Source organism: Trachypithecus francoisi, unplaced genomic scaffold (assembly GCF_009764315.1).
Source record: "Trachypithecus francoisi isolate TF-2019V2 unplaced genomic scaffold, Tfra_2.0 Lachesis_group0, whole genome shotgun sequence".
In the NCBI taxonomy this organism is placed as follows: domain Eukaryota; kingdom Metazoa; phylum Chordata; class Mammalia; order Primates; family Cercopithecidae; genus Trachypithecus; species Trachypithecus francoisi.
In genome coordinates, this window is record NW_022681453.1 from 18,380,265 (window position 1) to 18,408,041 (window position 27,777).

The window sequence follows — 27,777 nt, forward strand, 5'->3', positions numbered from 1 at the left end:
TCCATGTAAACATCTTCATTACATCTTTAATGCTCTCACATGGAGCTGCTCTGGGTTAAATTACAGCTGTATGCATCCTGAATTCCTGGCAGCCTCCAGTCGGCTCAAGTGCTAACATATTTATAGCATTTAGAGGAGGGAATAAATCCAGAACCTTCCTCATGGGGGCTTCCTAGGCCCTTCCCTCCTGACACGTGGCATTTGCCCAATGGAAGGTCTGCACACACTACCCCTGCATCCCCTCCAACCAGCGGCGGACAGTGATGGTGGAGAGGTTGGGCATGGGACATGCCTCTGTGCACGCTTGTGTGTATACGTATGCCCAGCGTAAAAAGATGCCCCGCTCTTGGGGTCTGTCTCTGCCCAATGCCTTGCCAGGACCCCTGGCATCAGCCCTGACCCTCCAAGGCTTATGGAGAGGCCAAGTGCAGGGACCCATCTCCCCACTCTCTAAACACTGAATGGCTCTTCCCATAGATGGGATGGAGGTGGGAAATTCATAGACTAGGTTTTTTAGATATTTTTCTGAGGTGCAATCCCTCACTCGATTTCAGGCAGTCGTAACTGCCCCCTCTAGCCTGCAGCCTGTGATTACTGCCCTCAGACCAACAGCCTCTCCCAACCCCAGATCCTCAGTAGAGCTCAAGACAGGGAGCCGCTTTCAGAAGCAGGTGAGCCTAGTGAAGCAATGCAGTGGAGAGAGAAACCCTGCCGTGCATGCTTCCCTCTTCCCTGCAGTCCCTGAAGACTGAAGGCAGAGAAGACAGCCTACCCTGATGCTCCGCTACATACCATGGGGTACAGGTCCAATTGGAGGGTGGGGCCAATGTGGACAATCTCATCCTGCCCTCTGTGCTGGGACAGGCACATGTCTGCCCACGGGCACACTCATGCACATACATGAGGCCTCTTGGCAGGTCTGCGGGGGCTGCATCCTTCCACTTCTGTTCCCCTACTTCCTTCCCCCTTAGCTCCCATCCTAGCTTGGCCCCAGTAACATCTGGTTGCCAAGGATGGGTGGTTGGGAGACCTCCTGGACCCTCTGTAGTATGGATGGACCCTGGGTGTAAACTGTCCTTCTCCTGGCATCCTTGCATACTGGGCAGTTTCAGCTCCATCTCTGGGCTTCTCAGGGCCCATAACAGGTGCTGCCCTACCCTGTCCCTATAACTTGGGTGGTTTCCTCTCCCCACCCCAGAGGAGGCTCCAGATTCCAAAAAACAGGTCTTTCCCTAACAGAGGGAGACCTCCCCTTTCCTCCCCGAATTCCTCCCACTCCGTATCTCCCCCGATTTCCTCCACGTTAGTGGGGCAGACCCTAATGTGAGCAATCTGGACAGGGGATGAGGAAGCCAGCAGAGGCTCTTGACCTTCTCAGCATGAGGGATGCCCTTTGTGCCAGGGCCCTCAGGTCAGGAGAAGTCAGTGGTCAGAAGTCCAGCCTGGCCAGGGCCCTCTCTTAGAGCCTAGAGTCAGCAGGTGGGTCTGGAGAATAGCTGGGGCCTGGCAGGGCCCTCTCGTGTCTTGGCAGGGCAGGTCCTCAGAGTAGGTCTTGACAATCAGGGAGTGGGGAGCTCTGTGGGCACCATGGCGGGTCTCTATCAGAAGTTCAGGCTTGTCCCAGGCCACTCACGCATGGATGGCATTGGCCACATCGGTAAACACCAGCCGGCTGGGCCTCTGCAGTGGGCCCTGGGAGGGCAGAGTAGTCTGCAGGAAGACAGGCAGAGGCATCAGAGACCATGGGCAAGGCCATGCATTCACTGGCCCGGTCACCTCCACCCTCACTTCCTGGTGCCTGCTTATGCTTGGCACCAGCAATGGTTTCTGCCTGGAATGCCCTCCCTGCAAGCTCAGCCTAGAAATACTACTTGCTCAGATGACTCCTCCCCAGCTTGCCCTGTCACCTTGGAGGCACTTACTGTGTTGATTTAATTACACATGCATTGCCTTTTCCCAGCGGGGGATCAGAGGGCAGGACTCTGTACCCCCAAGCCCTAGCACAGGGCCTGGCACAGGGAGGAACATGGAAACAAGTGTCAGTGCGAGTTCCTGAATATCCCAAGGGGGCAATATATTCTGACCCAGGTGATGCAGAACCTTTGGCAAAACCAAGGGGTCTTCAGACTCCCAGCCTGGATTCTTTCTGAGCCCAAGAAGATGCAAAGAGGCTGGATGAGTCAGGGGCAGGTCAGGCCTGCTGATGGTGCTCTGGCCCATGGGGATTTGGGGGAATGGTAGCAAATGGTCAGGCAGCCCAGTGGCTACAGCAGGATGGCCACACAGGCACCTATCCCTTTGGACACAGGAGGCAAGTTTGGCTGGGATCTTCACATGCCTGGGTCTGTCAGCCACTGGGAATCTACCAGCCTACTCAGAGGTACTGCTGCCCAAGAGTCTGACCCCATCCACAACCCACTCAGGGCCACGGACTCTCAGGAAGCAGAGGAACCTGGGGTCCTAGCTACCAACAATCTCCCCCATTAGTCCTTTCCTACTTTCCTAACCAGTATATGGGGGCACACAGGGTAAGAATTAGGATTTTCACTTGTGGATGAGAACACTGAGGCTCAGAGATGCCAGTGGGTCTCCCAAGATCAGCAGGTTATGAGGCAGAGCCAGGCTGGATCCCAGGACTGCCTCAGCCTGGCCTTGTGCTGTGAGTTTTTGTGTGGCCCCAGAGCAATCTGACCACTTTCTGAACAAATCTGGCAAAAGCCATGTACCCAATACCTGCCGTCTGACCAGAAGGCAGGTGCTAGAAAGCTGCATGAGAAGGAGAGAGGGTGAGGATGGAGGACAAAGGACGCTGCAGGCGGGGTGGGGAGCCTGGTCAGTGCCCACCTTGCCCTGCATGGCCTGCACAGAAGTGGCAGCCTGCACAGAGGCGGCGTCCCGCCCATGTTCCAGCAGCTCCTGCTCCAACTCATCTTGTTCCTCCATGGGGTCGAAGTTGTACATGGGCATGAGCTGGTGGCGTAGCTTCTCCAGCCTGGGGATGGGGGCAAAGGCTGCTGGGGACAGGGCAGGCCCTTCCCCTCCCAGCAGCCCTCCAGGCCTTGCCTGCTGACTAGCTGAGCCATAGCACACAACCATGCTTAGGGCCTTAAGATTTCCCTTGAAATGAGAACAAATGACAGACATTTCTGCACCTATAGTACCAGCTCAATCCCTTAAATGGGTAGCCAGGGAGGCAGCAGTTATCCTCCAGGGTAATGCCATAGGCCAAGTAGCTGTCATCTATGGGCCCTACAGGGATCACCTAGGTTAGGGCCTTGCTGTAATCCACAGCGTCTGAGTCTCAGGTGGGGTTGGGGAGCCAGTAGCAGTCAGCTCAGAGTAGCAGGGCAAGGGTGGTGGGCAGTTGGGTGGGAGTAATCCCAGCCTTCCCCCTCCCTGCCCATCCCCAATCCCAGGGTTATACCCAGTTATCTAGAATCCTCACACCTGCCTGCCCTATGTGTGAGATCCTTGTGGGAGGGGGGCCCTCAACCCTCCCCAAAGGAAAGTGGTCACCCCCAACTGTGAATGGGCAGAAGAGGCCTTGACTCCCTGACCAGCTTTTCACCCACTTCCCTCAGACCCCAGCCCAGCACTGCCCATGGGCTCGAGATTTGGCTGGGATTTTGGTTGGGGTGGGGAATTACCTCTTCTTCTTCCTGATGTACAAAACCTGCAAGAGAAGGAGCAGCATCAAATGGCAAGGAGAGGAGGCCCTGAGGAACCCAGCAGCCCTTCTGGATGGGGACATGCTGAGGCTGACGAATAAGAGACCCGTGGGTCCCCATCCTAATGACACATACACCCCCCATTCACCTTCATGCCTCCTTTTTTTTCTTTTTTTTTTTTTTTGAGACAGAGTCTCACTCTGTCACCCAGGCTGGAGTGCAGTGGCACAATCTCAGCTCACTGCAACCTCCACTCCCGGGTTCAAGTGATTCTCCTGCCTCAGCCTCCCAAGTAGTTGGGAGGGTGTGCACCACCACACCCGGCTAATTTTTGTAATTTTAGCAGAGATGGGGTTTCACCATGTTGGCCAGGCTGGTCTTGAACTCCTGACCTCGAGATCAGCCCGCCTTGGCCTCCTACAGTGCTGGGATTGCAGGCGTGAGCCCCCGTGCCCGCCCCATGCCTCCTTTTGACATTGTAGCTGCAGACAGTGCCCAAGCTGAGTTTGGGGACTCAGAGGCTCCCTCCAGCCTGGGAGCCCACACAGTTAGGCCCAGCCTGGGGACCGGTGGGCCCCAACTATTGGCTGAGCTGCCAATACTAACTGTAGCTCCAGCCACTCAGCACCCACCTGTGGCTCCCCAGGGCTGAAGAGGAAAGGGAAGACTTCAGCACGTACCCTCCCCTCAACTCTTCCCAGGCCCAAAGCCACATGCAGGCAAAAAGTAAAGGGACCAGGTAAGGTGGTGCATGCCTGTAGTCCCAGTTACTCAAGAGTCTGAGGCAGGAGGATCTCTTGAGCCCAGGAGTTCGAGTCCAGCCTGGGCAACATACTGACACCCCGTCTCTATAACAACAAAAAGAACCACGGACAGGCAGTGGCCAGACTCTGTAGTGTGTAGAGCAGTGGCTCTAGGCAAGGCCCTGAGCTGGTGGTCTCTGGAGTTCCTACGGGAGGCTGACGGCTCCCAGTGGATGGAGGTAGGGGTGGGGGACTGGAGCCCCTAGGCATCAGCCCAGGTCAACCTCCCAAAGCTCTGATGCAAGAGGAACCCCCGAGGTCTGGTCCCCCAATGTACAACCTTAAAGATGAGGGCCTAGGCAGCCTGAGAAAACATCTAGGACCTCTAGGTCAGAGCAAGAAACCCTGTACAATGCACTGAGGAGAGGAAGGAAGCGGGTAACAACTGGGGGACCACCTTGGGTAGGGAATCCAGGGACTTCTGCCATCATCCTGCTCTTCCCTAAACTGGCAGTTTCAGACTACCAGGAGCATGACTACTTCTGCCTGGGGGAAAGCACAGCCCTGTGGTTTGCTCCAAATCCTCCCACATTCTTTGTGGCCCATTCACAGCTTGAATCTGGTTTGGTTTCCAGCCTGGCCCAGAGCTCCTCCTGCAGGACCCCCCAAAACCTAAAAAGAAACTGGGGTATCGATCCTCATTCTCCCCTCCTGTCCAGGGTCCCATGTAGGGGTGCTCCCTCGCTCTCCTGTGGGTAGGCTGCGACAGGAACTCTGGGATCTTCTGGCCCAGCCCCTGCCACCATGAGCAAGTGGATCCAGCCCCAGCCCCAGCCCCTGTGGTCCCCACCTCTCAGCCCTTGCCCCAAGCCCACCTCCCTCCCCTGAGACCCTGGGATTCAGAAGGATCTACAGAAAAGGCCAGAACTTTTACCCAATTTCCATGCCTTTTCCCCTGTTCCTCAGCTAACACCCACCCCCACACCTTCCTTTCCAAATCTTCTCTACCCTTCACTGTCCAGCAGGTGCAGCCCCGCCTCCTCCAGGAACCTCCCCCACCACTGATCCTGGTCTGCCCGTGCCAAGCACTTTTCCCTCCTGGGTAAGGCAGAAAGCCTGGTGCAGATTTGCTCCTTGTACCCACGGCCCTCCTTGAGGCTGGCATCGGGGAGAGGAAGCAGCATTTAGTGAGCACCTCTGGGCCTGTCTGCAGTCCCCAGGAGCTATCTTCTGCCCTCCGCTGCCTTTGTCCTATGAGCTTCCTACCTCTCTGATTTTGGCAAGCGGGCCATCCACCCAGGCCTTCTGAATGTTCCTCTAGAACAAAGAGTAAGAAAGCGTTCTCAAGTTCCAAGGACAAAACCTTTCACTGAGAGTAAAGAGGGCAGTTTCTAGGCCCCATTTTGCCCTTAAGGGTGCCTCCATCTGCTTACCCACTGCATGGGTGCCAAGGGAAAACACTGGCATCCTGCCTTACCCCCACCCAGGAGACCTCTCAGGCCCTGGCCTCATTCTGCCTATGCTGCACCCTGGGCCTGCTTCCTGGCTGGCAGTTGCTCCCTGGCAGCAATCTGGAGCCTGTGGGGCCCATATGGCAACCCTGGTTTAACAGCAGCTCCAACCAGGCCATGATGGACCATCCACAGCCCTACTTGTCAGGGCAACATGCTCCTGAGCCCAAGGCCAGCCATCAGAGCCTGCAAGGGGCAGTGGGCAGAATCCTACCATTGCCAGGCACACTGGGGAACTTCAGGGGCACCCCATCCTCCCTAGTCTCAGCCTGCACGATCTCCAGTGGTCCCTCAGTGACATTCTGAGTGTCCATGTATCATCTTAGGGGGACAGCCCATATCCTTAGGGACTGACACCAGATCAAGAGGCGTCACACTCACTGCTGGATGATACCTGCAGCCCTCTCCCCAGCCCCCCTTCCTTCCTGATGGCTGCCACCTCCACCCCTTCTCCTGACACGGAGGCCAGGCTTGCACTTTGAGGTCTCAACTCTAATTTTGCTTCTCAGTTGTCCCTAACCACCCAGCCTGGAAAGCTCCTGCTTTCCTGCTTGAGTCCCCAAGTCAGTCCCTGCAGGCTTCCCTTGGAACCCTTGGTTTTTATGTTTCCCGCTTCCTGTAAGAACCACAGGGCAGGACCTTGTCTTCCTAGCCTCTATTGGGTCCCAAAGGCCTGGTCCAGGGCAGGTACACTCAGTAAAGTGAATAAATGAATGTTCACTGCCAACAGCCTCCCAGGCACAGATCAGCTCACCCAGACTCTGCTGCCCACAGTCCACATCAACCACCTTTAAGCCTCTTCTCCTATTGCAACCCCATACCCACTGCCCTAACTGTCCTGCTGGCTGCTCACAGAACCTCCTGTCTGCCTCCAAACTTTTGCCCATCAGGACCCTCCACTTGGAACTCCCAGACTACTATGTGGCCCTCACCACCCAGCTCAAGACACCATGTAATTCCCGAGAACTTTTTCTGTTTCTTCCAGTTGGAAGCATTGCCTCTCTGGTCTCTGGTCTCTGGGCCCCAATGGACAAATCTCTGTGAGAGAGGAGGACCACACTCTCATTAATAGATTGTTGGCTGGGCGAAGAGGCTCATGCCTATAATCCCAGCACTTTGGGAGGCTGACGGGGGCAGATCACTTGAGGCCAGGAGTTCAAGACCAGCCTGACCAACATAACAAAACCCCATCTCTACTAAAAATACAAAAAGTTAGCCAGGCATGGCAGCTCACATCTGTAATCCCAGCTACTTGGGAGGCTGAGGCAGCAGACTCGCTTAAGCCCAGGAGGTAGAGGTTGCAGTGAGCCGAGATCGAGCCGTTGCACTCCAGCCTGGATGACGGGGCAAGACTCTGTCTCAAAAACAACAACAACAACAACCAGACTGTCTTCTGATTGAACAGGTTCTCTATAAATCTAAACACTGATTATCCTCCCCCAGCCTACCCCAGCTCTCACCATGGCCACAGCCAGGCCTATCACCGTGATGATCCCAAAGGACAGAAGCATGGTACCCATGCCGGCCGTGCCACCAGCCGCATCAGGGATGCTGGTGTCATTAAAAGTGGTGGCCTCTGGGCTGAGGGTAGTGGTCTCGGAGGCTGGCCCATCTGTGGCAGGTTCCAGGTCAGACTCAGAGGTGGGTGGGCGGCTGCTGAACCAGCCCCTAGCAGATGCGGTCCTGGAGTTCATGCTGACGCGGAGAGGGCCCTGGCTGAGAGGCTGCCTGAGGCCAGTCAAACTGCCCACTCACTCCTGACTCCGGAGTGCCCCAGCCTGTGGTTCTTGCCACCTGTGGTGGTCACCTGCACAGTCACCTCCTTGGATAAAGGGAGCCCCCTGCCTTCCTGGGTGCTAGAAAGGAAAGAATAAGAAACATAAGGCTAAGGACAGGGACTCAGTAGTGAGATGAAGTCTCTCTAGGTTCTGAAAGCACTGGTGAGGTAAAGGTTTGAGGGCAAGGATGAGGGCAAGTTCAGGAGGCATTAGGACACATACTTTACATATCTATGGTACCCCTGTTTTTAGGAACAAAAATGAAGCCCTGCATCCTCTGTGGATAAGATGATCATAGTGATCAAACCTGGAAGATATGAAAGACAGCAGGGATGTTTGAAAGAAAAGGTCTCCCTCCCCTGATCAAAAACTCCCCCCAACCTGTGTCCCCATATCCCCCACCACCCCACATCTACCGCCTCATTCCCTGCCTCCCACATCCCTCATCCTGCTTGGGGAAAAAATACCACAGCTTTTTCCTTTCCTGTAGGGAAACACTTGCCCAAGAGTCAGACAAGCCTGTCTTTGAAACCTAGCTCAGCCGCTTAACTAGTGATCCCTGGAAAGTCACTCCACCTCTCTGTGTCTCCGTTTTCCTGAGTCTACAGGGTCATGGGGTTACAGAAATGGCAGAACAAACAGGTCTCAAAGAAAGACTTAGCTCAGCACAACCCCCATCCACAGTAAGAATCCACTACATGTTAGATTTTCTCCCCATGGCCAACCCAGTCACAAAGGGGAGCCATGGGAGCCCCTGGAACCAGTCCACTGTGTGGTCCAGACTATGCTTGGAGTGTGGGTGGAGGCTGATGTGGAAAGACCAGAAGACAAGAAGGAGAGAGAGGCTCTGGTTGTTTGGCCGGGCTTCTCTGCAGGCTCTCGGGGACATTGGACTGCACTCCCCACCCACCAACAATAGAGGGGCTGCTAGGGTCAAGAAGAAAGGCGAGGCAGGAATGGAGCTCCCAGTTTGGGTGCCTTCTCTTCCTTTACCCTCCTCCTCTGTTAGCAGAAGGTGAGAGATTTGCCCAGTGAAGAGGGCCCTGGTTAAGGTGGGGTGGGAAGAGGTCCCAGCCAAGCTGCAGACGGGGCGGCCTAGGGAGAGGAAGGATACCTAGCTCATGGGTGCACATGTCCCTTTCTGTGCTGGTTCATGGGCATTAGTGGGGGTGCCTCCCTGTGCAGATGCATGTACGTGTGTGAGGTGTGTACACACCTCTGGTGGCCCCTGAGGAAGGGGCAAGGCTGGCAGAGGGTTATGGGGTAGAAAGGCTCATCCCTCTTTGCCTTCTCCCTCCAGCTAGGCTGGGCACATAGGAAGTCCTGGGTTCTTTTCTTGGCTTTGCAACTGATCCCGGGCGTGACCTTGGGCCAAACCCTTAACTCTGGGGCTCTGTTTACATCGCCTCCCAAAGGAGAGAAGGGGCCCTACTGACCACTTTCCAGGCCTGCCTCAGGGTCCAAAGGGTAAGGGAAGGAAACCAGGGCAAAAGGGGTCGGCACCGCGACCTTCGAGAACCCGCATGCCGTTCTCCACCAGGTCTCTCAGTCCTCCCTGCCCCAATCCCTATGCCCGCCTCCGCGACCCTGTGATGCCTCCCTTCTTGCACAGGAGCAGCGACCTCAGCACTTACTTAATCCTCTCCCGGCGCCGAGCTCAGTTGGAGAGGCTAGGGGTGGTAGTGACTGGCAGGAGGCCGGGGCGGGGGGGAACCCCCAGGCCCGGCGTCGGGGGCTGCGGGTCCGACCAGAGGTCCACCCTCCCTGCAAGCTCCGAGCCGCTGGCCAGGCCCACTACTGCGCACCGGCCTCAGCTGCGAGCGCTGGCTCTGCCGGCCTGAGCCAGGGTGAGTGAGCCAGGGTGGGTGAGCCAGGGTGGGTGAGCCAGGGTGGGTAGCGCCGGGACCCACGGCGGGGGTGGGGCCGGGCGGAGCAGCCTCGGGGGATCCCCGAAGCTACAGCGCCTTGCCTCACTGCACGCTCCGCGCCCCCGGTCCCCGATTGGCTGTCGGGCCTAGAGCCCGCCCAGAATTGGACTGTTCGCTTGTCGCTCGGGTCTGGCTCCACCCCTAGAGGGATCCTGGAGCCTGACGCCTGGAGCCTGGTTGCAGTTTTTAGAGAGTACCCTTGACCGCGTGGCCTCCGCTGAAGTTGGGCGGGGGACCGTGCGTGGCTAGGTCCTTCCCGGGCCAGACCTCGGGACCCCTGCCAGCTACCCGTGCCAGGACAGACTCACGCCCCCAAAACGCGGATGTACAGAGGAGACTTGGGGAGAGCAGTGGACTGGGAGTCCTTGAGCCTGCACTGAACTCTGGCTGACTTTGTGACCTTGAAGAAATTACTTTTGCCTTCCTGAACCTTGGCTTTCTACTCAGATGGGTCCTCTGGTGTGAGGGTTCTTGGCAAATGACTCCAACCCCCGGCTAGAAATGGGGAATCTTCGTCCAGAGAAGTTGAGAGTGGGGCGGATTTATTATTGGGCACCCCGACCCAGGCAAGTCTACATATACCCTCACAATAGCTTCCATCCACAGCATGATCATCTCAGGGAAGGAGCCCTCAGATACTCTTAATCCGCCGGTTTTCAAAGGAGATTATGGGGTCACAGGGTAGCCTGGTACAAATGCGAACGCTCCTGTGTCTCCTGGTATGGGAAGGAGCCAGGGAAACAGCATGTTTAATAGTTTAAGGCCTGGCGTGGTGGCTCACGCCTGTAATCGCAGCACTTTGAGAGGCCGAGGCGATGGATCTCCTAAGGTCAGGAGTTCGAGACCAGCCTGACCAACATGGTGAAACCCCGTTTCTATTAAAAATACAGAATTAGCCGGTCGTGTTGGCTCACGCCTGTAATCCCAGCTAATTGGGAGACTAAGGCTGGAGAATCGCTTGAACCCGGAGTCCGAGGTTGCAGTGAGCAGAGATCGCGCCATTGTACTTCACCCTGGGCAACAAGAGCGAAACTCCGTCTAAAAAAAAAAAAAAAAAAAAAAGTAGCTAGTACATTCTGGTGGGGGGATGTTGACAAGACACACTTTGGGAGACGCTGCCGTGTATTTTATAGAAGGCGCAACTGAGGTCCCGAGGGGTCCCAACACCTGGACAAAGTCTCTTGATGAGTTGCCAAATAGAGTCAGGATTCGCACTAGGAAAAGAGCGGCCCCTGGGGTCTGGCCGCCACTCAGCCGGCCCCCTGGTGGGCTCGGCCACTGACCTAGGTAGGGTCACGACACTGGGACTGGACCCCAAAGTTGGACCTATCTTCAACACTAGAACCCGCCTTCGCACAGCTCCACCCGGCCCCCAGGCTAAGATAGACCACGCCCCCGGACATCTGGTCCCCGCTCGAACACACAGGCCCTTTGGTGACACGCCCCCGTTCCGGCAGGCTACTGGGCTCTGCCCACACACCTACCAGGCTCGGTTCCTAAAAGCCAGCTCGGAGCAATCCCCTTGGGCTGCAGCCAAATCCCTAATGTGATTTTAAGGAAGACCAGCAGGTCCGGGTCTCCAGGGGTCAACCCCACACACATCCCCCGCACTTTCCTGCATGTAGGCCTGCGGGCGTAGAGGGCGTGGAATTCACAGCCTCCCCACCCATCCGCAGGGGTCTCCTGGGAGGAATCCACAGGCGATGGGAACCCTGAAGCTGGGCTACGGCGTCCGCCCGAGCCTTTTCTTAAATGCGCCAACCCCGGAAGCGGGGCATCCAAGGGAGCGCGCGACGGGCCACGCACGTCCTGGCGTTCAGTACGGGGCAGCTTCTCCGGCTGGTGGGAGGGTGGGTAGCCTCTCAGGCAGGTATGCACGGGAGGTGGGGATCGGAAGGGGATGTTTCGACTGCAACCGCCTGGAGACCTGGCCGGTCCCATTCTCCATAGTGCAGATGGGGAAACAGGGTTGGAGGGAGGGGACCCCGTCTGGGTCGTTAACAATGCAATACGTAGCTGTGAGGGAATTTACACCTGACTTCGGGCCTTGGTTCCTGGGACGGCGTACTGGTGCACAGAGCCGCTTCTGGAGTTTGATGAACTCGGGTTCGTGTCTTGCCTGGGACAGTTTCTTTTTCTCTCTCTCCTTTTTTTTTTTTTTTTTTGGAGACGGAGTCTCTCTCTGGCACCCAGGCTGGAGTGCAGTGGCGTGACCTCGGCTCGCTGCAACCTCTGCCTGCTGGGTTCAAGCAATTCTCCTGCCTCAGCCTCCTGAGTAGCTGGGACTTAAGGCGCGCGTCACTATGCCCGGCTAAATTTTTTTTTTTTTTTTTTTTTTTTTTTTTTTTTGAGGCAGAGTCTTGCACTGTCGCCCAGGCTGGAGTGCAGTGGCGCAATCTCGGCTCACTGCAAGCTCCGCCTCCCAGGTTCGCGCCATTCTCCTGCCTCAGCCTCCGGAGTAGCTGGGACTGCAGGCACCCGCCACCGCGCCCGGCTAATTTTTTGTATCTTTAGTAGAGAAGGGGTTTCACTATGCTGGCCAGGATAGTCTAGAACTCCTGACCTCGTGATCCGCCCACTTCTGCCTCCCAAAGTGCTGGAATTACACAGGCATGAGCCACCGCGCCCAGCTTACCTGGGACAGTTTCTACCTAAGTGACGTTTGGCAAGTCGCTTCCCTTCTCGGACCCTACTTGTATCTGAGGATGTGGCACTTAGCAGGTGCTCAATAAACGCTAGTTTGGACTTTTATCTGGAAGCAAAGGGGACTGCTGATTTTAAACCTTCAGTTAAATTGCTTGTGACATCTTTAAATATAAAATTGTAAATTTTTTAGTTGGCGGTTTATGCTGATGTCCTGGATTATGGGTTAAATTAGGAGGAAATTTTCAGCATATAAATCCATGACAGTACACACAAAATGTCAGATTCAAAGCTCCCAATCAAAAGCAATCATCTGCCCCTTGTAACATCAGTTAAGATCATGTAACATGTGGTCTCTGCTGTGTGTTGAGCTGCCTCCCAGGCCTTGGATATTCATAGTCTAATGCTTTGCTTGCCATAGGTTTGGTGTGATTTTCCCCCATCTTACGGATTAAGAAAGTGAAATTCAGAAATAATGACTTGCTCAAGATCACACACACTAGGTTAGACACAGATCTGTCCTATCCCCAAGTATGTACCCTAACCTACCACCAACCCATTTATTAGCAGAGACTGAGCCATGGGCTCAGCCCATTCCAGCTAAAAATGTGAAGAAAACATAAGTGGCCAAGACAAGAATGATCAGATAGGTGGGTGAGGCTCTAAATGGAGTCAAGGGGGTGTCAGCAAGAGCACAACTATTCTCAGGCAATGTATTGGTAGAAGGGGGGATGTCATACAAGGCTCACCTGCTTTCCTGGTTCCTCTCACTCCCAGGGTGGCAACCAACTATATCTGAGGACCAGAGCCATTTTGGGGCACCAGAACTTGTGACCTTTCCATCTCCACCCAGCTGGGTCCAGGGGCCACTCTCAGCACCCACCTCAGCAGCTGACATCATAAGGCAGACTTGGGAACCTGGAAGCACTCTGGAGAACCTTTTCCTGAGACATGGAGCTTTGGGGCCGAATGCTGTGGGCCTTCCTGTCTGGCCCAGGGAGAGGGGGACGTACCCTGGGCTGGGCCTTTAGCTCATGGCAACCCCAACCACCTCTGGCTGGGTTATCCAGTGCCACAGAACTGGTCAGCCACTGGACTAGGGTCTTTGAGAAGAGAGGTATCCCTGAGGCCCGGGAATCCAGTGAGTACATCGTGGCTCATGTCCTTGGAGCCAAAACAGTTAAGTTCAGTGTTGTCAAAAGGACAGGAAGAGGGAGGAGGGAGGACTTCAGGAAGAGATATCCAGGTTTTCTGTTCACTAAGAGTTCTTAGCTGAGACTGATGGGATTTTTCTGAAGGAACGTCTTAACGCCTGGCACACACTGTAACAGTTTGTTGGATGAATGAATAAATCTCTGCCTAAGTGTTCTGGGATAGACACCTGGAGGCCTGGTATTAGCTGTGTAACCTTGGGCAGGATGCTGCCCCCTCTGGGCCCAGATGATGAGAGCGTTGGGCCTCCAGACCAGTGCTAGGCAGGCATTATCCACATAAGACAACTGGGTTGGGGCCTCTGGGCCCAGTGAGCCAGCCACTTACGTTCTCTGTGGGGACAGTTTCAGAGCCTGAGGCCAGCACTTTGGACCCAGCCCTTGACCTCTCAGCAACTACAGTGTATCCAGGAGCTGAGTAGCCGTCGATTGCAGAGGTGAGCACCCATGGATCAGACCTGAAGGATGTGTTTGGGGAGCAGCAGTCTAGCTTCCCGTATCCTCACCAAGTTCAGGGAGGAGGAGAATGTCCAAGGACTAAGGAGGTGTTAGGGTTCAGGGGTGGCAAGAGTGGGGCCAGGGTAGTGAATAGGAAGAAGGGAGGGAGGGAAGGCTTTGCCTCAGGAGTCCCAAGGCCCTGGAGACATGGTCTTGCCTGATATCTTTGGCCACAAGTGGTATCTCTCAACCCAGGCATGGTCCTGTTGTTCCTGGCTCTGTCACTGATGACCACCTGGCTGCTCTCTCTGCAGGATGCCGGTGCAGTACGTCCTTGGAGAGTGGGACTTTCAGGGGCTCAGCCTGAGGATGGTGCCGCCAGTGTTTATTCCTCGGCCAGAAACAGAGGTAGGTGTGCCACCAGGGCAAGGCAGGATCAGGATGAGGGTGGAGTTCAGGGTACCGGTCTTACCCTAGGCTTCCTCCAGGGGGCACTGGGGCCCCATGACTTCAGGGACATTGCCTTTCTAGACACGTATCTCCTCGCTCTCTGTGTTGGCAGAGCCCAGAGGACGTGATTCCTGTTGGTCCCCTTGACTGTCATGTTCCAAGCTACCACCCCAGCCTCTAGGTCTGGCAATGTCCCAGAGTGCCTCAAATAGTGCTGCCCAAGTACTTAGACTGTTCCGCTGTTTCTCTGGGAGCTGTCCCATGGCTTACCCAACCCACAGGGAACAGTGTCCTCCAGCAGCTTCTCAGGAGGCATGGAGAAAGTGGAGAGGGCTCCAGGAGGACACCTAGAGACCTGGTATCAGCTGTGTGACCTCGGGCAGGTCACTGCCCTACTGCCCTCTCTGGGCCCAGTTGATGAGAGGGTTAGGCCTCCAGACCAGAGAATCTGGTCTACTGACTGGTCTGGTAATCACCTGTGTTGTCCCTCAAATTACTAGGACTAGGGATGTGTGGCGCAAGTGTGCTATCCCTTAGTAAGGCACCCTGGTCCTGGAAGAGACGCTTTCTATGGCCCTTCTTGGACTCCCCTCTGACTTTGTAGGTGGTAGAGCTGGGACCCAGAGGGTGCAGACCAGGGAGTAGAGCTGAGTGAGAGCTGGTGGGCAAGTCAGACGGCGCCAGTTTCTGAGAAGGAATGTTTCTAGAAAGACCCAAGCACACAAACATTTCTGGGAAAGATTCCCATTCCCCTGCCATGGCTAGGGGCCCCAAACCCTTCCTGCACTTTCCCAGCTTCTGTCCCCTAGCCAAGAAACTCTCTGATCCCTCTCCCCTCCATGTCATGAGGTTGGGAGGCCAGGTCCTTGCTTCACTGCCCAGTGTCAGGGCAGGGACAGTAGGGAATCTGAGGCCTTGCTGAAGTCATAGGGCTGTCAAGGAAGGGAGCATGAGGGCAGCACTTGGACTTCCTGACTCCCAGGTCAGAGCCCCATCCCTCTCGTGGTGGCTCCCCTATCTGGGATTGGCATGACCTAGGACACAGTATGGAGACCCAGAGCAAGGTGTGGCCTGCCACCTGCAGGCCTTGGGAGGCTTACCTGTGGCTCCCAAAAACACGTGATCTCTAGCAAAGAGATCATTTGCTGTCTCCGGCTGCCCAGGGTCAGGGCATGGTGACCTTTGAGTTCCTTCAGAGCCGACCTGGCACCAGCCATATGTGCCAGGGTTCTGAGTATCAAGTGTGGACTTTGGCTCCCACGTGGCCCCTGATTCTTAGATTGGTCTGGGCCAAGAGAGCAGCTCTACTGCAAGGGGTGGGGTGAGGGGAGATGCTGCGATTGGGAGGCCAGGTGCTCACCTCACTGTGCAGACATTTCTGAGAACTCACCAGGTTCACCCCAATGTAAAGCCACATCGGGGGATGCCTTACCAAGAACTCAAGAGGACATGGCCTGTGGCAGGGAGTGGTGAGAACGGGTGCAGAGGATGGTGTCTGATGAAGGGGGAGTCTGAAGTGCAAACTTGCAGGAGGCATGTGACCCAAGTGAGTTGGATTTTCCCTAGGGGTGAGAAGGTGGTTCAGCTTCTGGCCTGGCAGTGAGTACAGTAGGAAACTCAGGGCTGGGGGTGTGAACCATTCTCACCTGGCCTGCTGTGAGGCTGTACAGGTTGTGGGAGGATCAGTGTTTTGTCTGTGATTGACTTGAAGGAGGCAATGCCACCTCCCTGGGTCTGCTCCACCAGGAATGCCATCCTAATAGAGGGTACTTTTGGGCACTCAGGTTCTGCTGAGGCCTTGGGCCAACCTCTTGATGGGGTATGAAGTCCATGCTGGGGCAGCAGTTCTAGGCAGAGCCAACAACTGCCTGCCCCTCACCTCCTTCCCGCATGCCCCTGCGCCCCACCCTGTTCTTGGATTCTTTCCATATTCACCTGGAGGGGGTGCCTTGAGCCTGTGACCAGCTTGGCTTTTAGTCTCCCTGAAAGAGCCACCAGCGTCAGGCTGAGGGAGGCTCTTCACTGGGCGAAGAGAAAGTTTCTGGACTTCTTGTGCTGTTGTCTACCCCTGCCCCAAATGGCCCTACAGCCAAGATGAGCCTCCTGTGCTCTGGAGTATTATGGCAAGCAAGAGGCCACTAGCGGTGGCAGGGGCTCAGTTTCTCAGCTTCTCACCCTCCCCAATGTGGCCATCCACATACGTGGTGTGTGTCTTTGAGGTCTTTGAGTATCTCTGTGAGGTGACTGGCCAGTGTGGCTGACTGAGGGGTCATTCCCCAGCCAGAGTAGGTCTATGGCCAGGAAACCAAGAGACGCTCACACACCTGACAAGTCCTGGTCACCCTGCCAACCTCTCAGCGTGTGGCCTCACCACTGAGACCACAGGCTCTCAGCCACAACCCTACACTGCTCACTCTGTACCTGTCCCAACCCTGCAGGCCCAGCTTGCCACAAGTACCCTAGTGGTCTCCGGTAGTGTCTGGCACAGGGCTGGTGAGAGCTGGTGAATATATGCCTTCTCCTGCTGGAGCTGGGCCCCCTCACCCACAGGCAATCATTTGTTTGGTGCAGAAGAGGCTTGGAACAGGGAGGTTTGCACCTGCTGGCCAAGTTCTGCTTGGCTTGGACTTGCCATCCTCAGGGGTGGGTGAACATTGTTGTTGGGGTTGGGGGCCTGGAAGGGTGAGATGCTTTTTGGAACCCAGCACTGGGGAACTTATGTGGAAAATGGGTGTGAGTGATCTGGAGCCCTCTGCTCCATTGAGCCTGGCTGATGGCATTGGGTGTTGGGGAGACCTGGCGGTGTGAGATGCAGAGGGTGGTGCCACAGAGAGCTTGCCCAGCACTTAGAAAGTAGCCAAGAGGGTCGGGTACCATGGCTCACACCTATAATCCCAGCACTTTGGGAGTCTGAGGCGGGCGGATCACCTGAGGTTGGGAGTTCGAGACCAGCCTGACCAACATGGAGAAACCCTGTCTCTACTAAAAATACAAAATTAGCCAGGCATGGTGTTGCATGCCTGTAATCCCAGCTACTCAGGAAGGCTGAGACAGGCGAATCGCTTGAAACTGGGAGGCGGAGGTTGCCGTGAGCCAAGATTGCGCCATTGTACTCCAGCCTTCTAGCCTGGGCAACAAGAGTGAAACTGTCTCAAAAAAAAAAAGAAAGAAAGAAAGTAGCCAAGTCTGTCTGTGGGCCAAGTCTGTCTGTGGGCCAAGCCCTGCCAGTGTGGGACACACTACGATGAGTTGGACCTCAGGTCTTCCCGTTATGGAGTCTGGTGGGAGAGGCATACCGCATCCTTAGGCTAGACCTTAGGCTCAGGGTGGGAAAAGCCGTGGTAGAGCCTGGCCCAGGCTTGGGGAAGGCTTTATGGAAAAGGTGGTCCTCTTTTCAGATCAGGGAAGCACCCGCTTGCTGCCCACCATCCCTAGCTCCCTGAGCCAGTCTTTCCTGAGACCTGGGGTCCCAGGATTTCTGACCCTCTGGGAAACATTTTGGCCATTGGACGGTAGGAGCCTTCCACCCTTCACCCCTACCCTATGTTGGTTTGCAGGCATAGTCCTCGCAGGCAGTGGCTGGGTAGGCAAGGCTTGAAACCCTCTTGTTTCCAAAGTGGCAATGTCTGAAAATGTCCTCCTGCTGCCAGGGCAGGTACAGTGCAGTCAGGCACCTCCCTCTGCACCCATGCCTGTTGAGCTATGCCTGTGTATGCCACAGCCCTCAGGTCCTTAGTCAGGACCATGTTTCCCCATGACCCATCTTCTCCAAAGGAGGGAATTCCCTGTCCCTTTGGCCTAGGAGCCTCCCTGGGGCCTCTCAAGCTCAGCTCTGTCACACCAGCTCCTGATTCTTGGCCACCATGAACCACAGGCCAGGCTCAGGTGGGGCCTCAGTTTCCTCATGGGACACTTGTGAGGATTTAACAGATTAATACAGGAAAAGCTCTGGGAGCAGGGTCAGGCCAGAGGGAGTGGCCAGGAACTATCAGATACGGTTCTTACCTTTTCTTTTTTTTTTCTTGAGATGGAGTGTTGCTCCGTCTCCCAGGCTGGAGTGCAGTGGCACGATCCTGATCCACCGCAACCTCTACCTTCCGGGCTTAAGCAGTTCTCCCGCCTCAGCCTCCCGAGTAGCTGGGACTAGAGACATCCGCCGCCATGCCCATGCCCGGCAAATTTTCGCACTTTTAGCAGAGACGAGGTTTCACCATGTTGGCCAGGCTGGTCTCAAACTCCGAACTCAAGTGATCTGCCCACCTTGGTCTCACAAAGTGTTGGGATTATAGACGTGAGCCACTGTGCCCAGCCAGTCCTTAGCATTTCTGCTAAGAAATGCTAAGAATGGGAGGATGTCTGTAAAGGGCTTAGCTGGGGTTGATTAAATACTTAACATGAAACAGGTATAGATTAGCTCATTTAATCCCCACCACATCCCCATGAGGTGGGCTATCCTCAACTGGGCTCAGTTGTACAGATGGGGAAGCTGAGGTGTGGCGGGGCAGGGTGACTTGGCCATGGCCCAGCTGACATGAAGGTCAGTCTGGGTTTGGTTACCTCCCCTTCCTACGTTCACAGGGGTAACTGCTTAGGCCTCTGTACCAACACCCCCAGGCACCAACTCTGATACAGACCCCTCTGCTTCATAGGAACTGGTTGAGTGGGTGCTGGAAGAGGTGGCTCAGAAGTCCTATGCTGTGGGATCCCCAGGCAGCCCCCTCATTCTGGAGGTAGGCTGTGGATCGGGAGCCATCTCCCTCAGCCTGCTGAGCCAGCTCCCTCAGGTGAGCCTCTCCACCCACTCTGGATAGACTGCGAATGACACTCACTGTCCCTCCCATTAGTGCTTCCCCCACATCCCTCTGCTAGGAGCACTTGAGGGGAAGCAGCTAGATGAGGGAGGACAGGGCTGCCCCTAGCCCACTGTGGTTCACAGACTCTAATGCCTACCACATCTATCTGGCTAGATTTTGGCCAAGAAGAAAAGGCTGTTGGGTATTTCCCTTCTCTTCTGGTGGGGGATTGGAGGAGGGTCTCCCAGGCCCAGTATCTCCCAGCATCTCTCAGCATTGCCTTCCACATATCCTCTGTTTGTTCTTGGGACAGAGCCGAGTCATTGCTGTGGATAAGGGGGAAGCTGCCATCTCTCTGACCCATGAGAACGCTCAGAGGTAGGTGGGGGAGTTGCACTTTGGGGCCTGATCTTGACTCCTTTTCAGGTTTCAAACTCACTAATGTCTGATTTCTCCTCCCAAGAAGGAGGAAGCAGTGGGGTAGCCTGGCATGGGTCCCATGGGGTTCTGAATGGGTAGTGGGCAGTGAGTATCTTGCTGGTCCAAGAAAGGTTGACTACAAGACCTCATTCTTGTAGCGAAGGGTAGGGATCTACCCCCGTGCCCACCCCTTTCCCCCTGTCTATCTAGGCTTCGGTTGCAGGACAGGATTTGGATCATCCACCTTGACATGACCTCAGGTACTCTCCCCTGCATGTTCCTTAAGACAGGGAGACTAGATACAGGTGCTGCTGGGTGGATGAGGCACCCCGCGGACATGGAGGGAGGGCTTCCCCAAAAGCCACACAACCACACATGTGTATGGCAGTTCAAACAAAGTCTTGGCTGAGGACAGACAAGTTGCTTTTGCCTCCTAGGCCGACCTGACCCATCAGGGTCAGGTCAATGAATTCCTCATAACTAATGAGTTAAGGGCTTGTTTGTTGGCAACAGATAAGCAAAAGCTTAAATTAATGCCTTCAGGACCAAAATACTAGAGTGCCCCTCTCCCCCTGCCTGGCCTGGGAAGAAGCGATCCAGGCACTGCACAGCTCAGCCATAGCCTTTACAGTGTGTCCGGGCCTCCAACTCCAGTTCTGGCTCCATTGCCTTACCCATGGGATCCTTGAGCCTTGTGTACCCCCTCCATGGAGTGTGATATGCTTGGTGTAGCACCCGGCACAGGGTGAAACCAGTAGTCAGAGCCATCAGGAATTGGCTGATGAGGCCAGGCCTACCCTCCATGTACTCTCAGTCCATGTTGGCTATGAGGCTGGTGGAGCTACAGAAGAGAAAGGCTCTTTCCTGCCTAGGCAATCAGGAAGGACGTCCTGGAAGTGGCACTTGAACGGAGTCTTGTGTAATGAGGATTTTTGGCAAGGACATTCTATGTCTTGAAATGAAGGGCTGACATGTTAAAGCATGCACATTCTCCACCAGGCTGTCAGCTGAGGACCCTGGGCACTAATTTGCAGGTCTGACTTATCAGATCCCGTGGCAGGCCCAAGGTGTGGTGTGATAAGAGGGACATGGTGGCAGGGGGAGCTACCATCCTTTACCTCCCAATGGGTTAGTCCCTACTGTGTGTCCTCTTCTTTGACTACAGAAAGGAGCTGGACACACCTGCCCTTGGGCCCTGTGGACCTGGTCGTCAGCAACCCTCCCTACGTCTTCCACCAGGACATGGAACAGCTGGCCCCCGAGATCCGCAGGTGCTAAGCAGGGTGGGCCAGGGAGGCCAGGCCTGGAAAGGCCTAATGGGATTAGTCTGCCCTTGAGGACCACACCATCTGGAGGGACAGGGGAGTTGGTACTGAAGCAGGCAGTGGTGTTACGTGGACGCACTGGAGAGCCCACAATCCTACCTAGATTCAGCATCTGCCTTCCTACTTAAGACTACTGGACAGCCACCGAACCTCTCTGGGCCTGTTTCCTGCCTCTGGAAAAAGAGAGGTAGTCCTCTGCAGGGCCATGGGAGGACTCAGTGATGACTTGAAAGCATCAAACACAGTGGAAGACTCATAGGGGGTGCTCTGTAGATGGGCACGTCATTTTATAGAATACTGAGGCCCAGAGAGGGAAGGTGTCTTGTCTATGGTCACATGGGGGCTCAGTGGGAAAACTGGGACTAAAACTTGGCCCCAGCCTAGCTTTACGCCAGGCGATCCTGCTTTTACACAGGGGCTGAGAACCAGGGGCAGCCCAGGAGTCCTGGATGGGGCAGCAGTCATGTTGGATGGGGTTGGGGTGTTGGCTCTCCCTTTCTGGGCTCTCAGGAGTGGTCAGGGCTAGCCCCAGATCTCCCAAACCAAGAAGAGGAGCAGCCTTGTGGGGAGACATTCATGTCCCTGACATGAGTCAGTCCATCAGGAGAGGCCATCAGCCAGTGGGATTCAGCAAGCATGCCTGGCGCTGCCTGGCAGGGTGCTGCCCATGAGAGGAAGGGAAGAGGAGCTACCACCCATTTGGAGCCCTTCTCTGGGTCCTCAGATTTGCCCTTCAGTCTAGAGTGTAAGTTCCACAGGGCCCCATTTGTGGAGGCCCTGCCCATGCCCTCCATGCGTTTCAGATACCCCTTCCTCAGGCTGTCACCTCCCACTGCTTTCCCTTTCAGCTATGAAGACCCTGCGGCCCTGGACGGTGGGGAGGAGGGCATGGACATCATTACCCACATCCTGGCCCTGGCACCCCAGCTCCTGAAGGACTCTGGGTATGAATGGGATGGGTCTCCTAGGTCTGTCCCCAGCAGCCTCCGCTGCTCCTAATGTGTACTGGGCAGGCCCTGGCAGAGATGAGCACAGGACCCTCACCTCGCCAGTCCAAGCAGCCCAGAAGGGCAGGCCCCAGACCTGTCCTACTGAGCCCACCCGTTTCTCCCCCATGTAGTAGTGTCTTCTTAGAAGTGGACCCGAGGCACCCGGAGCTTGTCAGCAGCTGGCTTCAGAGCCGGCCTGAACTGTACCTTAATCTTGTGGCTGTGCGCAGGGACTTCTGTGGGAGGTGAGATCCTACCCCTCTTTAGCCCTATAGCATGCTAGTATTTCCACTGGGGCCATCCTCAGCCCTGGCTGTCAGGAGAGTGTGCTGTTCCCACTCCCTGCTCATTCCCTGAGGCCCAGGTGGTAACCAGCCCCTATCCCTGTCTCCTCAGGCCCCGGTTCCTGCATATCCAGAGGTCTAGGCCATAGTGTGGCTGCCCTGTGAATGCCTTGTCTGTGGCGCCAGCCTGACCAGAGGAAGGTGGATGGCACTTTCCAGAACCCAGGTGCTTATGGTATTTCCCAAGGTTCTGTGATTTCCCCATGCTCTGCATTTCTAGGATATTTCTAGGACACCTGGGTAAACCCAAGTTCTCAGTCTGGCTCCATCACATCAGGGTGGCCGAGGGCAGTTGCTGTGTGTTGGTGAAATAGATGTGGGAGTATTGGGGGATATGGCCAGTAAAGTATTGAGAGACTAACAAATGGTGACCTAATGATTTGTGCATGACTTGCAGGTCCCCTGACCCCTTACTCCCAGGTAACGCTGGGGCGAGAGTTTCCTTCTGCCCCAGCAGGGCTGGCCGTCAGTCCCCTGCTTGGTAGGGGTGTGCAGGTGCAGCATGGAGGAGGAAGGCACATGAATCCTCACTCCTGGCCTTGGATACCATGGGGCCTGGTGTAGAGCAGCTCACTCCCAGGGACTGATCAGTCCTCCACTGCCCTGGGTGTATACGTACACACTTCCCTGGCCAAGCCTGGCTCAAGCACAGGAAGCTCATCTGCATTTCGGCTCAAGGATGACTGCCTGCTTTCTGGAGGGGAGCGCCTGGAGGTCCTTGCTGCACAGTTCCTGGGTCGCACATCCACATTGATTTAACGGAAGGCTTGAGCCAGTGAGGGGTGTTTCCTTTTTATCCCCATAGCTTTTAACTAAAACATCCCTCCTGAGTTGACCCCCTGGGGTTTCAAATAACACATGTGTACCTGGTTGGGACTGGGGAGAGTGAGAAACTGAGATACTGGGCACAGGATTGTGGCCTCCACCCCAGCTCTGGTCTGTGCAGACTCATGGCCACCAGGAGGCCTGCAGATCCAGCCTTCCTATCAACAGTGACAGGAAATCTCTAGGTTGGTGAGTACTGGTGGTGTGAGCCTGCTTCAGGGTGGGTCCTAAGGAACATGGCAAACCAGGCTGGCTCATTCCACTAGACTGCCCCTGCCACTCCAGCACTTCCCAGGGCCTGGCAGTATGGTCTGATGGGCAGCATCCTCTGCTGCAGCCAGGAGAGCTGAGTTCCAAGGCTGTGTCCTGCAGTGGGACCTTGGGCAGCTCCTTTCCCTGTGAGAAGCTGGCTCTTCTGAGTCCAAGGCCAATGCCAAGTGGCAGCCTCTTTCCTCTTAGCCAAGTGGAATGTGCATGCTGGCATCTGAATGTCCATTCTCCAGGCAGAGAGAATAAGAGAAGGTGCGGACTGCCTGAGGTCCCATGACAGTGGCCAAGTGGAGATAGTCAGTTAGATCCCTCCCTTTGGGGAGCCTATATTGCTGGAGTCATAACCAGCCTAAGTGTCGCCCTGCACTATGGCTGGAGGACGCATTTGGCAGAGGTCACGCTGCAGTTCCCAGCGCCCCAGTGGCCTGCCCCATGCCCAGCCCCAGCTGCATGAACCCTGAGCTGCCCCTGGCTTCCTTTGAGGAGGCTGCTCCAGAAGGAACCTGGGTCGGGAGGCCAAAGGGGTGCACAACCAGGGCGAGGCCCCCACTCCCTGAGTCCTCCGTGCTCACAGACCTTTGCCTGCTAAGGTCCTCACCAGTGTTGCCCTTTCTGTCTTCCTCCCTGTGCCCTTTGGCTCTTGCTGTCTTCAGCAGCATCTCAGGGCAGTTGCCCTGACCTTAGTGTAGTCTGTCATCCCCTACCCCTCAGCCAGTCCTGACTTCCCTGATGGTCTCACCCTCCTGGCCTCAGGCCTATTCCTGAGGAAGGGCCTTGGCGAGCTTGTGGATGTTGCACCAGAAGAGAGTGCAGTGTTGGAGAGTGACAGTGTTGGGGCAGCTGGGGCGACAAGCAGGAGCCGCCCTCGGGGACAACTTTCTGCCCAGAAAAATGTGCAGCTTGACTCTGCTGAGGAAAAGGTCCAAGCCAAGAGGACTGGCAGGTGGGGCCTCAAGCCTGCAGCCACTGGCTTGATTGGGCCCTGGACATTGAGCCCTGATGTTGTAGCCACACCAGCCTGGATTTCAATCCCAGAATCTGCCCCTCACCACAATGTGACCTTGGGCAGATGACTTCACCTCACTCAGCCTTGGCTTCTAAGACTGAGAAATGTGACTAAACGCTTTATTTTATAGGATGCGTGTGAGGAGCCCATGGAAGGTACCTGACTTGGCACATTGTGGCATTTTTTCTTGCCTTCCTCAGAGGGCAGACACTGGGAGGAAGGACCTGATGCCCTCAGGTGTCCATTTGATGCTTAGGACCAACATAAGGCAGGCAGGGATACAAGGCAGTCTGGAAAGAAGGGTAGGCAGGAGTTTCAGTCTTGGGCTCTTGACTCCTCATTGTTGTCTGGAGATGGAGCCAGCAGGCTGGTAGCCTGGCAGCCCACATCTCCCCTCAGCCCCTCCTCACTATGGCCCCAGTGCCTTGAGGCCCGGGCTAGGGCAGCCAGTGGCTCCAGCTCAGGGAAAGCCAGGCTCACCTGCCCTATCCCCTCCCTTGCTCCTGAGGCCAAAGCCAGAGACTCGAACTACCTCCCCACCACCACCAGCATATGTCATGGAGCACTTGCAGGCAGAATGGGAGGAGGACATGGAGCTGATGGTGGAGTCCAGGCTGTGCAGGCCCCTGAGGTCTTGAGAGATGTGCCTACTGCCCATGCAGCCTCCTTCAGCCAGAGCCCAGAGCCCAGAGCACAGACAGGAGTGTAGGAGTCCCTGTTTGATGTACTCTGGGAAAGTATTCTATCTCCTCTTCTGATAGTTGGGGAAACTGAGGCCTTATCTCACAGTTGGATGCTTTTCCCAATTGTCAATGGGTTTCTCCATGGGGCTCATCCAGCTGCCTTATTGAAATATGCCTCCAACCTTGTAAATGCAAGAAATCTACTCTTTTTGGCTCCTTTACCCCCACCTGGGCCCTGGGCCATTGGCTGCTCCCAATCCCTGCCCCAAACACTTAGCTGGCTCCCCATGACTTAAGTGTGTTCTCTTGTATCTTATGGAATCCAGTTCTGAAGAGATGGGGGAGGACAACTGTGGGAAAAGCCCTGGGGCCCTCCCAAGGCCCCATCAGTGCTCTGAGTAGGCTGCCATCAGAACAAAGGGTTCCACTGCTGACAAGGTTTGAGAACTGCTGGCTTGAGGTGGGAACCCCTTTAACCTCTGCGGGACAGTATATCTTTCCCTATCCACCTTCAATTCTTTTCTCTCTTTTTTCTCTCTCTTCATTGGCTCCTTCTTAGTGGATTCTTTTCTCTACTGCCCTGGGCTTCAGCCTTTGTGCAGCACTGTTGATGCCCTGAACACACACCTTCCCTCTGCCCAGGCAGTGCAAACGATCCACTTCTTCAAGCTCCAACACAAATGCTGCTTCCTTTAGGACACCTGCTCTGTGCTCTTCCTGCCTCCCCTAGCTCATACCTCTGCTGGCACCAATGACCTTCTGTACTATGCCTTCAGAAACCTTCTTATCCCCCTCATCTCTGGGGCCCCCTGTGGATCTGGCATACCCAAGTTCAGTAAATGTCTACCGGTAAGCTGATGGTACATGCATTTTCTAGAATAGAGCTGGGACTTCCCATGTGGCCCACATCTGACCTGGCCGCCCATGTATTCTGGTCATTAGAGAGAGGAAGCCATGAGGACCTGGCCTTCTGCCTGACCCAGGCAGCCATTCAAGTTGAGCAGTGGCCACTTCGAATGCTCAAGTGCACCTGATCCCTGTGCGACAGCCGTGCCAGGAGAACTGGCTGTCCTTGGCGGCAGTAGGAGCAGGCGCCAGGTTTCCTGGAGCTCTTGGCTTCAGCCAGCCCCCAGCCAGAGTCCTGGCTAGGACAGAGACCTGATCTCCCCCTCATGACTTTCTACCTTGGACAAGCCCCCTGAACTGGATTTGGGACTGTCAAAGCAACTCTACCACTGCTCTGGTAGGCTGAACAGTGACCCCCCAAAATCGCAGTGTCTTAATTACCTAATCCTTAACATGTGACTATATTACCTTCACATAGGAAAATGGACTCTGCAGATGTGATTAAGGATCTTGAGATGGAAAGAGTATCCTGGATTTTTCAGGTAAACTGAGTATAATCACAAGGGCCTCTGTAAAGGAGGCAGGAGTGTCAGAGTGACGGAAGAAAATGTATGTAACAATGGAAGCAGAGGTCAGAGTGATGCAATTGCTGGAGGAAGAGCCATGAGCCAAGGAATGCAGACAGCCGTTTCTTCCCTGGGGCCTCAAGAAGAATGCAGTCCTGCCAACACCTTGATGTTAAGCCCCGTGAAACTGATTTCAGATTGCTGACCTCCAGAATAGTAAGATCATAGGTTTGTGTTGTTTTCAGCCACTAAATGTGTGATAATTTGTTACAGCAGCCATGGGAAATGAATACAGATTGTGGTGCCCAAATTAGTGCTGCTGTAACACATGCCTACTGATTGAAGTGGCTATGGAATTGCAATGTGGAAATGGGCAGAGGCTGGAAGAGTTTTGAGTCATGATAAATTGCCTTAACCACCTCTCTTCAGATAGGTGATGTGGCCCGGTGAACTCTTCCTCAACCTTCAGACCTAAACTGCCCAGGCTCCCCATTTTTTACTCATATTTGGAGAGAGGTGGCCCTTTCCCAGAGTGAGAAGACTGGAAGACTGACCAGCATGGGTCCCAGAAGGGAGTGGGTGAGGAATGGTACTGGGATGTGGGGAGAGAGTGCAAGGCTGGCCTCCATGACCCATCTCCAGAGACTGGGTCCAGAGAGGACCTCAGAGACTGGGGCCAAGCCTGTTCCTGCTTTCCTGTGGAGTTAATGTGACTGGCCCAGGACCCCTTGGGTGTGTGAGGATAAGCAGGGGTCCTGTACTCTCTGGGTTGCAGGTACTGCATCTGTGAAATGAGCACAGCAGCCCCTGACTTTGAGGAAATGGGCCTGGCCCCTCCATGTAAGCCATAGGCCTGAGCAAAGCTGTGTCACCATTCTGTTCCTATGGTGGAATGGGGCTATCCCTGGGGTTCTCAACCTCCTGGTCCCTAAAACTGAAGTGGCCAACTGGTGCCCTCAGTCCTGTCCCTGTCCAGGCTGGGACTAGGACCTCCCTCTCCAGGGGTACTAAGGGACTCTGGAGACACTATCCCACCTGGCCAAGGCTTAGGGCTCCTGAGGCCAGTCCTAACCCAGGAGCCATATGGAGAACTACTGGGAAGCCAGACATGGGCCTCATGCTGGGTTTCAGAACTGAGAAGCTAGGGGACAGAGAGCATGGACACCTGGGTTCAAGGGTCACCTTGGCCCCAAATCACCTAGATACACTTTGGATGAAGCCAGGAGGGCCTGTTTATACCGGAAGGGGTGGGTCTTGGCAAGGCTTATGTTCAATCCCTGATCTTTTTTTCCCAGAGAGGGATGGGGCTTACTTGAAGTAACACAGCACTTGACTACTGA

At 55.2% G+C, this 27,777-nt stretch overlaps 2 protein-coding genes across 30 annotated transcripts; one reads left to right on the forward strand and one right to left on the reverse strand.

Moving 5' to 3' along the window:
• CUNH3orf18 (chromosome unknown C3orf18 homolog) lies at positions 1–15,701 on the reverse strand. Of its 9 annotated transcripts, none has more exons than XM_033208758.1 (5): positions 15,471–15,701; positions 7,383–7,778; positions 3,648–3,673; positions 2,845–2,992; positions 1–1,710 (listed from the first exon to the last, which is right to left on the reverse strand). In XM_033208758.1, exons 2-5 carry the CDS (start codon positions 7,614–7,616, stop codon positions 1,630–1,632), a joined length of 489 nt encoding a protein of 162 aa, XP_033064649.1. In that variant the 5' UTR covers positions 7,617–7,778; positions 15,471–15,701; the 3' UTR covers positions 1–1,629. The 9 variants fall into 9 exon arrangements, 7 of the variants coding, with proteins under 7 accessions (XP_033064649.1, XP_033064643.1, XP_033064628.1 ...); XM_033208752.1 differs by lacking the exon at positions 15,471–15,701 and adding an exon at positions 10,211–10,496; XM_033208737.1 differs by lacking the exon at positions 15,471–15,701 and adding an exon at positions 9,335–10,198.
• HEMK1 (HemK methyltransferase family member 1) lies at positions 11,400–27,777 on the forward strand. Of its 21 annotated transcripts, none has more exons than XR_004436472.1 (13): positions 11,400–11,498; positions 13,049–13,450; positions 13,828–13,919; positions 14,235–14,328; positions 19,020–19,154; positions 19,477–19,541; positions 19,794–19,843; positions 20,749–20,854; positions 21,757–21,852; positions 22,029–22,142; positions 22,294–22,407; positions 23,188–23,255; positions 23,526–27,777. XR_004436472.1 is itself a non-coding variant. In XM_033208599.1 (11 exons), the coding sequence occupies exons 2-11, from the start codon at positions 13,223–13,225 to the stop codon at positions 22,328–22,330; spliced, it is 1,017 nt and encodes a 338-aa protein (XP_033064490.1). In that variant the 5' UTR covers positions 11,400–11,498; positions 13,049–13,222; the 3' UTR covers positions 22,331–26,913. The 21 variants fall into 21 exon arrangements, 8 of the variants coding, with proteins under 8 accessions (XP_033064490.1, XP_033064582.1, XP_033064571.1 ...); XR_004436476.1 differs by having other exon boundaries at positions 25,968–27,777; XR_004436463.1 differs by having other exon boundaries at positions 22,294–23,255; positions 23,526–23,632; positions 25,968–26,747.